General features: G+C 45.2%; 1 protein-coding gene across 1 annotated transcript in view; it reads left to right on the top strand.

The window, feature by feature from the left end:
• The window catches only part of LOC119973296 (phosphatidylinositol 4-phosphate 3-kinase C2 domain-containing subunit gamma-like), a 307,465-nt gene that overhangs the window by 228,744 nt on the left and 65,151 nt on the right, over window positions 1-13,570 (top strand). The window contains 2 exon segments of the mRNA XM_038811105.1: window positions 1,049-1,178; window positions 1,647-1,783. Of these exon segments, the coding sequence (XP_038667033.1) occupies window positions 1,049-1,178; window positions 1,647-1,783 (267 nt within the window).

Genomic DNA, 13,570 nt, shown 5'->3' with positions numbered 1-13,570 from the left:
TTTGCAAGCCCAGGCCAGGTGGTGGGGGGTGAATGTAATGCGAGATGAATCCAAGGTCCCAGTTGAAGCCATACTCATGTGTGCGGAATGTGTGTGGAACTTGGCTACAAGTTTCTGCTTGGCAATTCTGGCAATGAGGTAGACAACGTTGGCCGAGTCGAAGGAATATGTACCACAAAGTTAATGTCCCATCATGTTGCACAGGGGAGACAATGGGCAGGTTTCTCCGCCCCGCCACGCCAGATTTCTGGTGTGGCACGCCATCGGTATCTTCTGTTTTGCCGGCTGGTTAATGGGGTTTCCCCTGGGGTGGCCCATGCTGTCGGGAAACCCCTGGGCTGCCGGCAAAATGGAGCATCCCGAAGGAGGAGAATTCGACCCAATGACTATAATCTTCAAATAAAACATGAATCATGGCCAAGGGATATTTAGACCAGTTGTACATACATAATGTGACATATGTTTAAAGTTAAATATTCTATTTTTAAAAAAATATTTACATTATAAACTTTGCAGTTCTCATATTAAATATATTGAAAATTTAGGGCTGGATTCTCCATCGGCGGGATTCTCTCCTTCGCTGGCAGCACACTCACGCCCATCGATTTCCCAACAGCATGGGGGTGCCCACAATGGGAAACTCCATTGGCCGGCTGCCGGAACAGAAGATCCCACTGTCGGTGGGGGCGCGCCGTACCAGAAAACAAGTGCTGCAGGACGGAGAATCCGTCCCCTAGTGTTTGTGCACACTTCCCGTCTGCTGCAATAGCATGCACTTCTTGTGACTGTTGCACTTGAATCCTGTAGCATTTTCCCAGTCTTGCTTCTGTTAATGTAACCTTCACTGCTGCAGAATAGTATCTCCTTCGACTTGCCGTAACATGTAACATTAAGAGTCTTGTATCCAGCAGACACTTCCTGTAAATTTTGCACCTATTGTTAATGAACTATGTATATTCAACTACCCCAGGAGCAATGCCTCTGGGACATCCATTACTTTCTTACTGGGTTTCCAAACTAATTGGTTTTGATCTTTCCCTCTTTCCAGTCAGGAGATGACCTTCGACAGGACATGCTTGTTTTACAGATGGTTAAAGTAATGAACAGGATTTGGTGCCAGGAAGGGCTGAATATGAGCATGATTGTCTATCGCTGCATATCGACAGGAAGGGAGAGAGGTCTGTGCCACAGCCATGTTGCCTTTGTTATTAAAGGTTTAACCCTTAAATTACAGTAGTATGCAGTTTATATTTCTGCCCCATCAATGGCTCATGAAGGCCTGGATTGAGCTTCTCACCATATTTGGCTACTCTACAAGTGCTTAGAACAGGGATTTCATGTCAGCATTGCCAGCATCACAGCTATACCAGAAAAACTTAACAAGTAAATATTCTGCACGTGTTGACAGCTTGAAGCAGATGATAGCAAATGTATGTGGTCAACTGCAAGTATATACAACTAAATAAAATCTTTCACATGGAACTTAACTGAGGATCATGCTTAAATCGTGATGTAAATTCACCCCTTGTATTGTCTACAGTTGCACTGATATGTCAGTGATGCATTTAATGCAGATAGAAACATACAATTCAGCAAATGCATGGCATTTTAGTGCTGCTACACTCAAGCTATTGGACTTCTTGCAGGGCTGGTGGAGATGGTCCCTGGTGCCACGACCCTCGCCAAGATCCATATGAAACATGGTGTTATTGGGCCACTCAAGGAAAACGTGCTATTAAAATGGTTCCAGGAACACAACCCCACCAAGGAACTACACCAGAACGTGAGCTTTAATTAGATGTTTATATCATGCAAAATGTGCTAAGATATATGCTCCTCTTCCGAGAAGTATCCTCTCGTTACACAACCAGAGCCTCGGAAGCTAATCGCATTCAGCTCAAAATGTTTACTGTTGTTTTCACGGCCCTCCCTCAATCTTCTCAGCCTTTACCATTTGTGGTATATTAAAGGGAACTTGAAATAGATGAAAGAAGACATTGGATTGAGCCTGTCATTTTGACCTTCAAAGGAACACTGATGTGTTCCAAAGAGTTTGAATAGAAATAAGGATGACTTCAAACTGTAAAGAGAGTTTCACGGAATCCATATTTTCATTTCAACAAAAGCAAATTGGGGGGGCATTTATGAGTTGGGTCTTTAAGATGCTGCGTATCTGGGCCGGGGTTCTCCGATAATGGGTCCATGTCCCCACGCCCACCAGAAAACGGACGCGAATCACTCCGGACATTTTTCTAAAAATTCCGGGGTGATTCTTCATTTTATAAGGGGGCTTGCATGGCCCCGTCGTGCGCCGCGTAGCTCCTGCGGCCTGCGGCCCCGGCCCCGTGAAACATAGCAGACCCACACAGCGGGCCGGTGCGCAGGAAGGTAGCCCCCACCCCACCAGATCGCGCGCACCCGCCGATCGGTGGCCTCCGATCCCAGGCCTGGCCGTTGTGGGGGTCCCCCCCCCCCCTCCGAGACTGATCCCCCCGGCCTCCCTCCCCCCACCAGGACGGCCACCGCAGCCGCGACGCCGTGCTCCCGCCTGGTGGCAGCATGCAAGAATCATGCCGGCAGGAACGCGGCCGGTTGACCGCAGAGATTCACAGCGGGGGCCTCTTTCAAGAGTCCCTGACCGGTGCCACGTCGATCGTGCGCACACAACTGGCGGTGATTCTCCGGTTGCCGGAGAACGCGCGAAGGCGTCGCAGGTCCAACGCCCCATTCTCCGCCCTTGCGGCGTGAGGGCTCGAAGAATCCCGGTCCTGATGTCACAAATTATTTGACTAAGATTGAAGGGATGAACTAAATGCAGGGTTAGAATTAATAAGCTTCAGGTAAGATTCAACACTGAATAAACGTCTCCAGCCTCAGAGTAAACACATCATTCCAGCTCTATCCACAGGGACCTGTGCCTCAGGTTTAGGACTACAAACCAAAGTAGGGTTCCAATTTCTAATCTCTTCTCAGGCAGCTGCCACTGACTCTCAGGAACAACAGTCAATTAACATCCTCTGAAAGTGGCTGGTTAAATATTTAATTGACCAACGGACTCCAGAAGCAACATTTGTTTGTAGATTCATGTGGATGTTATCGTAAAAACCTATTCAAAACCCGAGCTAATAGTTGCCTCACTGCTAACAACCCCAGAGCACACTGACTGATCAGGAAATGCTGGAAATACTCAGCAGGTCAGAGAGCATCTGAGGAGTTGGAAATATCAGGCCGATGACTTTTGGTCAGAACACAGATTTCCAGCAACCAGTGTTTTGCTCTCGTATTAACTGAATGGTTACCTCATTGTTTTTTGTGGGAACTCACTGCCCCATTCGCCTATATAATAACAGTAGTTATACTTAAAAAGTCATTCAATGTGATATGTCGTAGAACGTCACCCCCATTTTCATTGCTTAATCTGTGGTGGCCAAGCCTTTAGTTGCCCAGTAGGATTTGTCATCAAAATGGAGAGTGAGGGAGTTCATTCTGAGACTAGGGCCCTGACTCTAAATAAATGATGGTATTGATGCACTATCAATTACGCAAAGGCAAGAGTAGGATGTAATTGAGGCTTTATTACACTGAGATGTGTGGCCTCCTACAGCAGCTGACAAAATGGCTGCTGTACGTTGAACACACATATTTATACTCCGCCTACTGGGTGGAGCCAGCAGGCAGGGATCTACCCCCTTACCTGTAGTACAGGGGCCTTACCGTAAAGCATCTATAACAACATCCTCTATATACAATATATACATCAGTGGTGACTACCAAAGGTATGAAGCGCGAGTTGGTTATGATGAATTGGGGAATATTACATGAAGGCTTGATGGTTGATAGGCAATGGCAAACATTCAAAGAGCGCATGGGTGAACTGCAACAATTGTTTGTTCCTGTCTGGCGCAAAAATAACACGGGGAAAGGTGGTCAAACCATGGCTAACAAGGGAAAATAGAGATAGTATCAGGTCCAAGGAAAAGGCGTACAAATTGGTCACAAAAAGCAGAAGACCTGAGGATTGGAGGCAGCTTTGAATTAAGCAAAGGAGGACAAAGAGATTGATTAAGATATGGGAAAATAGAGTACGAGAGTGAGTTTACGGGGAACATAGAAACTGACTGTAAAAGCTCCTTTAAAAGGTATGTAATGCAAAACAGATTGGTGATGTCAAATTTAGCTTCTTTACGATCAGAAACAGGGGAATTTATAACGGGGAATAAAGAAATGGCTGACAGACTAAATACACACTTTGGTACCTTCTTCACAAAGGAGGACACCAATAACGTACCAGAAATGTTGGGGAACACAGAGTTTAGTGAGACGGAGGAACTGAAGGAAATCAGTATTTGTAGAGAAAGGGAAATGGAGTTGGTGAAATTGATGGGATTGAAGGCCGATAAATCCCCAGAGCCTGATAATCTATATCCCAAAGTACTTAAGGAAGTGGGCCAAGAAATAGTGGATGCATTAGTGGTCATCTACCGAGATTTTATAGATCTGGAATAGTGCTCATGGATTGGAGAATATCTATTGTAACCCTCCTATTTAAAAAGTGAGATGGAGAGAAAACAGTAAATTATAGATCAGTCAGCCTGATGTCAGTAGTGAGGAAAATACTAGACTTCATTATAAAAGATTTAATAGCAAAGCACTTGGAAAACACTGGCAGAATCAGACAGAATCAGCATGGATTTACAAAAGGGAAATTAAGCTTGGCAAATCGACTGGAATTCTTCCAGGATATAACTAGTGGAGTTCAGACTGGGGAGCTGGTGTGGTTTATTTGGACTTTTGACAATGTCCCATATAAGAGATTGGGCTGCAAAGTTAAAGCATATGGGATTGGAGTTCTAACATGGATAAAATAAAACAACTGGTCAACAGACAGGAAACCAAGAGTAGGAATAAACAGGTCTTTTTCCAAATGGTGGGCAGTGACTAATGGGGTATCATAGGGATCAGCGCAAGGACCCCAGCTATTCACAATATATGTTTATGATTTAGATGAGGGAACTAAATGTATTATCTCCAAATTGGCAGATGACACAAAGCTGGGTGGGAGAGTGAGCTGTGAGGCGGATGTTTCAGTGTGAAGTGAACAAGTTGAATGAGTGTTCAAATGCTTGGCAGATGAAATGAAAATCGCTTATTGTCACGAGTAGGCTTCAATGAAGTTACTGTGAAAAGCCCCTAGTCGCCACATTCCAGCGCCTGTCCGGGGAGGCTGGTACGGGAATCGAAACGTGCTGCTGGCCTGCTTGGTCTGATTTAAAAGCCAGCGATTTAGCCCAGTGAGCTAAACCAGCCCCTATGCAGTACAATGTGGATAAATGTGAGGTTATCCACTTCGGTAGCAAAACAGAAAAGGAGTATATTATCTGAAAGGCTATAGATTGAGAGAGGGGAATGTGCAACAAGACCTGGGTGTCCTTGTACACCAGTCGGTGAAAGTAAACATGCAGGTGCAGCAGGCGGTAAGAAGACGGATGGTATGTTGGCCTTCATAGCAAAAGGATTCCAATAATAGTAATAATAATCTTTATTAGTGTCACAAGTAGGTTTACATTAACACTGCAATAAAGTTACTGTGAAAATCTCCTAGTCGCCACACTCCGACACCTGTTCAGGTACACTGAGAGAGAATTCAGAATGTCCAATTCAACTCACAAGCACGGCTTTCGGGACTTCTGAAAGGAAACCGGAGGAAACCCGCGCAGACATAGGGAGAACGTGCAGACTCCCCACAGGCAGTGACCCAAGCCTGGAATTGAACCCGGATCCCTGGTGTTGTGAAACAACAGTGCTAACCACTGTAGGAGCAGGGATGTCTTACTTCAATTAAACACGGCCTTGATGAGACTACGTCGAGAATATTGTGTGCCGTTTTGATCTCCTTATAGAACATAGAACAGTACAGCACAGAACAGGCCCTTCGGCCCTCGATGTTGTGCCGAGCAATGATCACCCTACTTAAACTCACGTAACCCGTATACCCGTAACCCAACAATCCCCCCATTAACCTTACACTACGGGCAATTTAGCATGGCCAATCCACCTAACCCGCACATCTTTGGACTGTGGGAGGAAACCGGAGCACCCGGAGGAAACCCACGCACACACGGGGAGGACGTGCAGACTCCACACAGACAGTGACCCAGCCGGGAATCGAACCTGGGACCCTGGAGCTGTGAAGCATTGATGCTAACCACCATGCTACCGTGAGGCCCCTATCTGATGAAGAATGTTCTTTCTATGGAAGGAGTGCAGAGAAGGATTTCCAGACTGATTCCTGGAATGGCGGGACTGACGTATGAGGAGAGGTTGAGTCGTTTAGGATTATATTCACTGGAGTCGAGACAAATGAAGAGGGATGTCATAGAAACCTATAAAATTCTAACTGTACCAGACAGGGTAGTTCCAGGAAGAATGTTCCTGATGGCGGGTGAGACCAGAACCGAGGGTCACAGCCTGAGAATACGGGGTACACCATTTAGGACTGAGATGAGGAAACATTTCTTCACCTGGAGAGTGGTCGGCATGTGGAATTCCCTACCATGGAAAGCAGTTGAGGCCAAAATATTGTATTTTTCAATAAACAGTTAGATATAGCTCTTGGGAAGAAGGAGGGTCAAAGGAGATGAAGAGAAACCAGGAAAAGGTTACTGAGTTAGATGATCAGCAGGTTCAAAGGGCCGAATGCCCTCCTCCTGCCTCTATTGTCCATGTTTCTATGAAAATATAGTCGAATAATGCTTCTGTCAAGCACCTGGGAGTATTTAAAAGTGCTACATGAATGCAAATTGTGATTTTGTTGAGAGATTCTGGCCAGGTAGAGAATTTTGAAGGGAACCAGGTCACATTGAGGGTCAAGATGGAATAATATTCTGGAAATTTTGTTTGATAATCCTTGAGGATCAGAGTGTATTTATGTGGAAGATGCCCTAAACACATGAAATTGATGGGTATGGGCAGCACGTGGTGCAGGGGTTAGCATTGCTGCCTCACGAAGCCGATTCCGGCGCTGGGTCACTGTCCGTGTGGAGTTTGCACATTCTCCCCGTGTTTGCGTGGGTTTCGCCCCCATAACCCAAAGATGTGCAGGGTAGGTGGATTGGCCACACTAATTGTCCCCTAATTAGTAAAAATTAATTGGGTACTCTAATTTTATAAACAAAAAAATATGAAATTGATGGATTTCTACCTTAATGGCTCTGTTGACCGGCTTAAACAGACACAGTAAAGGCACCAGAATTTAGTACTACTTCCCGTACCAGCCTCCCCGGACAGGCGCCGGAATGTGGCGACTAGGGGCTTTTCACAGTAACTTCATTGAAGCCTACTCGTGACAATAAGCGATTTTCATTTCATTTTCATTTCTACTTATTCAGAAGAGCTAGCTTAATCATGATTTCTGAGAATAGCGTACAGAGACCATTCAGACTCATGACCAAGATCTAACTATTATCCGCACTAGTGAAGTAGACTGGCCAAGCTATGATCACTCCGAATGGATTTCTTCTTCTCTGAGCCACAAACCCAGGGCCCCTCTTCTGCGATAGTTGCTCCCAGGGGTTCCCATGTTGTTGCTGATGGTGTGTTCTGATGGTCCTTCTTTTATCCATGTTCTGCTGGTGCTGAGACATGGTGCACACACACCTAGCCTAAGTTCTATTGTCTCATCAAGACTTATACTCATTAATAGAAATAAATAGGATACTTCTGTTTAATCTGGATGATTTAACCAAGAACCATTGTCCTCTGAAACACTCATGTCTGATCAGCTATTAGCTATTATTTGTTTCTCGTTCTTCCTGTTGCATAGTTGATCTCTACTGTCTTGAAGCTTGTTATGCATTCATAACATGGTCTTTTTGTATTTTGGCGTTAATGTGATAAATACTGTAATTGGGTGATCATTATTCTGCATAGGGATAAGATAATAATAAAACAATACATGTCATCTACTGGAAAATGTTGAATCTATTGGTTGATATATGACTGGCCCAATACCTTTCATTTGCTCATGGGATATGAGAGTCTCTGACAAGGCCAGCATTTGTTACCCATCCCAAAGTGGTGGTGGTGAGCTGCATTCTTGAATCGCTGTCGTCCCTGTGGTGAAGGTACACCTACAGTGCTGTTAGGGTGGGATTTCCAGGATGTATAGCAGGTAGCAGTGAAAGAACAGCAATATAGTTCCAAGTCAGGATATTGTGTGACTTGGAGGGGGATTCCTTTACATCTGCTGTCTTTGTTCTTCTGGGTGTTAGAGATTGTGGTTTTGGAAGTTGCTGACGCAGGTGGTTTAGTAAGTTGCTGCAGTGCATTGTGAATATTTTACACACCACTGCCATTGTTTGTCGGTGGTGGAGGGAGTGAATGCCGGAAACAGTGGATAGGGTGCCAATTAAGCAGACTGCTGGATGGTATCGAGATACTTGAGTGTTGTTAGAGCTGCACTCATCCAAGTGGAGAGCATTCCATCACATTGTCTTGTAGATAGATGGTGAATAGACTTTGGGGAGTCAGGAGGTGAGTTACTCGCTGCAGAATTCCCAATTTCTGACCTACTCTTGTGGATATAGAATTTATATGGCTGGTTCAGTTAACTTTCTGGCCAATGGTAACCCCCAGGATATTGATGGTTAGGGGTTCAGCGATAGTAATATTATTGAACATCAAAGTAAGATGGCTAGATTCTGTATTATTGGACATGGTAATTGCTTGGCAATAGTGTGGCACAATTGTCACCTGTCACATCCCTGCCCAAGTCTGAATGTTGTCCAGGTCCTGCTGCATGCAAGCACAGACTGCTTCAGTATCTGAGGAGTCATAAATAGTGCTGAACATTGTGCAATCAGCGAACATCCCCACTTGTAACCTAATAGTAAAGGAAAGGAAAGGGGGAAAAAAATAAAGCAGCGGAACATGGTTGAACTACCCAGAGGAACTCCTCAGCTGTGTTCCGTGACTGAGGTGATCGATTGCCAACAACCACAACCATTGTGTTCGGTATGACTACAACCAGTGGAGGGTTTTCTCCTTGGTTCCCATTGACTTCAGGCTTCTTGAAGCCACACGTGGTCAGATGCCACCTTGATGCCTGGGGCAGTCACTCTCACCTCACCTCTGGAGTTCAGCTCTTTCGTCTATGCTTGAATTAAGACTGTAAAGTGGTCAGGCGTCAAGTGGCTCCAGGGGGAACCTGAACTGAGCACCAGTGAGTAGAAGTCATAGAATTTACAGTAGGCAGGTTATTGGTGAGTCAGTGTCATTTTATAGCACTGTTGATGACACGTTTCATCACTTTGCTGATGAATGACTAGACTGATCGGATGGTAATTGGCCAGATTAGATTTGTCCTGTCATTTGTAGACAGGACATACTTCAGCAATTTTCCACACTATCAACCAGATAGCAACACTGTAGCTGTACAGAAACAGCTTGGCTTAGGGCCCAGTCTGTTCTGGAATAGAAGTCTTCAGGCACCCAGATGAGATGTTGCACTGGCTCATAGCATTTGCTGTATCCAATGCCTTCAGCTTCATTTTGATATCACGTGGAATGAATCAAATTAGCTGAAGGTTGGCATCTGCGACGGAGATCACCCCTGGGGGATAACGCGGTTGATTTTTAATGAGAACTTTCAACTATATTCGTCCAGTATACAATAAAATATTACAATTTTTTATCCATCTGAGCAGTCAGCAAAGGATTTCATAAATTGTTTTACCAGTTACAGTGATCAATACCGGTTAAAGTATTCTGTTGAAATGAATGTTCCTGTTCAATTGTAATCTTCTCACATGGGTCTTGGCCATGATTATTGGCTGACATTTGGTAGATGTTCCAATAAAGGCTGTGATTATTACCCAAACCAATGAGAGAAGTTGAGTGGTATGAGTACAATACTGACCCATGCACAGGGAGGGCCCCGGTTCTTTCAGTCGCATGCACCAAGTTGAAGACCAGGACCTTGATTTTCAATCCAGGCTGAGGACCCAGCCTCCAGATCATTTTTAGGTCCGACCCCATGTCGCGTCTACATTGTTCACAAGACGGTATCTTCACACACAGGTGTCCCAATTCAGGGGATGCTGAGCTTTGCCAGGAGGCGGGAGCTGACTGTTGAACATCATTCCAAAGGCTGACGGCAGCCATGACAGAGCCTAGTAAGAAGTCTTACAACACCAGGTTAAAGTCCAACAGGTTTGTTTCAAACACGAGCTTTCGGAGCACGGCTCCTTCTTCAGGTGATTCACCTGAAGAAGGAGCCGTGCTCCGAAAGCTCGTGTTTGAAACAAACCTGTTGGACTTTAACCTGGTGTTGTAAGACTTCTTACTGTGCTCACCCCAGTCCAACGCCGGCATCTCCACATCATGACAGAGCCTGCCACTGTCTTTCAAAACCGAGGATGCAGGGCAACAGAGGGCCAGCAGCCTCATAGTGCGGAGAAGTGGCCAAAGAGCCAACGAGGAGATACTGCACTACGTGTGAGACATAAACCTTACTTGCCGAAGATGTTTCCTCAAATAAAACGTTACTTAATAACTATGCACAAAACAATCTGGGTTTGGCCAACTGTGATTTGAATATAATTTTCTGGCCTTTCCTGCCCTTCAACAAGCTCTTCAAAGTGCTTAACAGGTTATTAGTTGGAGGTACAGTGGGTTACAAGCTCTTCCAAACCCTGTCCTCGCTTTGAAACTAGCAGTGAATCCCAGAGGCGTTGGAACACTGCTATGCCGCCCGGGAGTTCTATTTTCAAAGCATTCCCGTTCTTTGCTCACCCCCATGGGCAACTGAAACGCCCAGCACAGATGCCCAAGTGTCACACAATAAAATGAGGGGACATGGCATGTTTTCCTGACTCCTTATTTGTTGTTGTATCTGATGGTGAAATGTTGACTTTTTTTAACCAAAGTTAACAAATGGCAATCAGTCTGCCAGCCATTGGAATTTAACAGCTAACAGAAAGGACATGAGATCCAGGCTTCCCTCAGCTCACACACCCATACCCAGATCAATAAAGAACTGAGTGAAGAATGACGTTGGCAATTAAAGCAGACACACAACGCAATCCAGTGTCAGCCGAGATTATGCACTGAAGTTTGTGGAGAGGGACATTTGTCCACAACCTTTTCATTTGAGGGGTCGGAACATTATCAAGTGAACCAAGATTGACATAAGTCAGTCAGGGATCACTGGATATTTTGAAAGTCTATCAAGTTAATTTGATCTTTCACCTAATAAATTAAAAGAACCGCAGAGGGGACTGTTAAAGTCTTTGAGATATCACTTTTTTTGGTGAGTCTTGCTATCGCCGATTACTGTAAAAGTGTTGAAATAAAGCCGCTTTGATGCGAGGTGCGTCTCAAAGCTGGCCCCAAGGGTGCCTGCCCCCTGGGCCTCACACTTGCAGTGGCTCAAACCAGTGGCCAGCAAGACCAGCAGTATTGTTTAAACCTGGTCTTCTTGCAGCAAGTCTTTCCCAAACCCCGGCTGGTTGATCAATGGGTTGCAGATGCTTCCATGAGGTCCATGCCTGCTGCCTAGACTGAGTCTCACAGGATAGTTCCACAAACGGTATTAGGGGTGTTGGATGAAGAATTGAGGCCACCACCCTAAAAATGTGACCAGCTGGAGGGAGGGTGGCGGGCAGAATCTGGGTGCTTCAGGTGGCTCACGGGGGAAACCAAAGAGCTTAACCCCGAAGAAGCAGCAAGTTCTATAGCATCAGCAACCGACCAGAAGGTGACTGCGAAGATGGCCAAACTAGGACAGGGATTAGTGTGCCACAACAGGCAGTAACACAGACATACCCTCCACCATTTAGGGGATGACACCAGCTTTAATAAGTAACTAAGACCCGGAAGGGAGGAAAACTGGAGGGCAGAAGGAAACAATAGGAAGAGTCAGTTGCAATTGTTCATATAAAATGTTATTGCATATGAACTAATTAGAATGTACTTGAACTAATGAAACATATTTTCACGAACTGGACTGACTGTAAAGCTTCAATAAATATGTGAAGAGAAAAAGATTGGTAAAGACAAATGTTACAGTCAGAAACTGGGGAAATTATAATGGGAGGAAAAAAGAAATGGCTGACCAACTAATTGCATACTTTGGTTCTGTCCTCACAAGAGAGAGCACAAATAATCTCTCAGAAATCCTATGGAACCAAGGGCCTATTGAGAGGGTAGAATTTTTTTTTAAAGTTTTTCCAATTAAGGGGCAATTTATCATGGCTAATCCACCGACACTGCATTTCTTTGGGTTGTCGGGGAGAAACCCACACATACACACACGGGGAAAATGTGCAAACTCCACACTGACAGTAGCCCGGGGCCGGGATCAAACCCGGTCCTCGGCGCCGTGAGGCAGCAGCGCTAACCACTTCACCACTGTGCCACCCCGTGAGAGGGCGAAATTGAAAGAAATCAACATTAGTAAGAAAGTGACGCTGGAGAAATTAATGGGGTTAAAGGCTGACAAATTACCAGGGCTTGATAATCTACATCCCAGATTATTAAAGGAAGTGACCCTAGAAATAGTTGCATTCGTGATCTTCTTCCAAAGTTCTACAGACTCTGGAGCAGTCCCTACTGTAACCCGACAATTTAAAAAGGGAGAATGACAGACCAGTTAGCCTGACGTCAGTAGTGGGGAAGGTGTTTGAGTCTATTATAAAATACATGACAAACAGAACATTTGGAAAGCATTAACATGATTGGACAAAGCGAGCATGGGTTTCTGATAGGCAAATCATCCTGAACAAATATACAAGAGTTTTTTGAGGATGTACCTCGATAACAGATAAGGGGGAATCAGTGGATGTGATGAATTTAGACTTTAAGAAGGCTCTTGATAAGGTCCTTCATGAGAGGTTAGTGGGCAAGGGGGAAATCACATGAGAGAGGGTAATGTACTGGCATGAATTGAGAATCAGTTCACAGACAGGAAACAGTGGACACAATTTAACTAAATTAGTTAATTTATGAGAAATTAGTTAACTAGGGCAGCAGGGTAGCATGGTGGTTAGCATAAATGCTTCACAGCTCTAGGGTCCCAGGTTCGATTCCCGGCTGGGTCACTGTCTGTGTGGAGTCTGCACGTCCTCCCCCTGTGTGCGTGGGTTTCCTCCGGGTTCTCCGGTTTCCTCCCACAGTCCAAAGGTGTGCGGGTTAGGTGGATTGGCCATGCTAAATTGCCCGTAGTGTCCTATTAAAAGTAAGGTTAAGGGGGTGGTTGTTGGGTTACGGGTATAGGGTGGATACGTAGGGTGATCATGGCTCGGCACAACATTGAGGGCCGAAGGGCCTGTTCTGTGCTGTACTGTTCTATGTTCTATGTTCTATGTAAATGGGAACAAAGTCCCATAGCGAGCACATTTAGCCGCATATTTCCTGGCGCTCACAGCTCCGAAATACAGCCCACTATTTAACGTGCCCCCGGTTAGACAAGGAATCTCAGCGGAGAATGTGCGGCCAAGACTGCACATAACCCCAGTTTCTGCACTGAGAAGCTCTGTCACCAGATCTCTTCAGTGTAGCGGGAAATCAGGAT

This window comes from Scyliorhinus canicula, chromosome 11 (genome assembly GCF_902713615.1).
Source record: "Scyliorhinus canicula chromosome 11, sScyCan1.1, whole genome shotgun sequence".
Lineage (NCBI taxonomy): Eukaryota > Metazoa > Chordata > Chondrichthyes > Carcharhiniformes > Scyliorhinidae > Scyliorhinus > Scyliorhinus canicula.
This window is presented reverse-complemented; position numbering and strand designations above follow the sequence as displayed.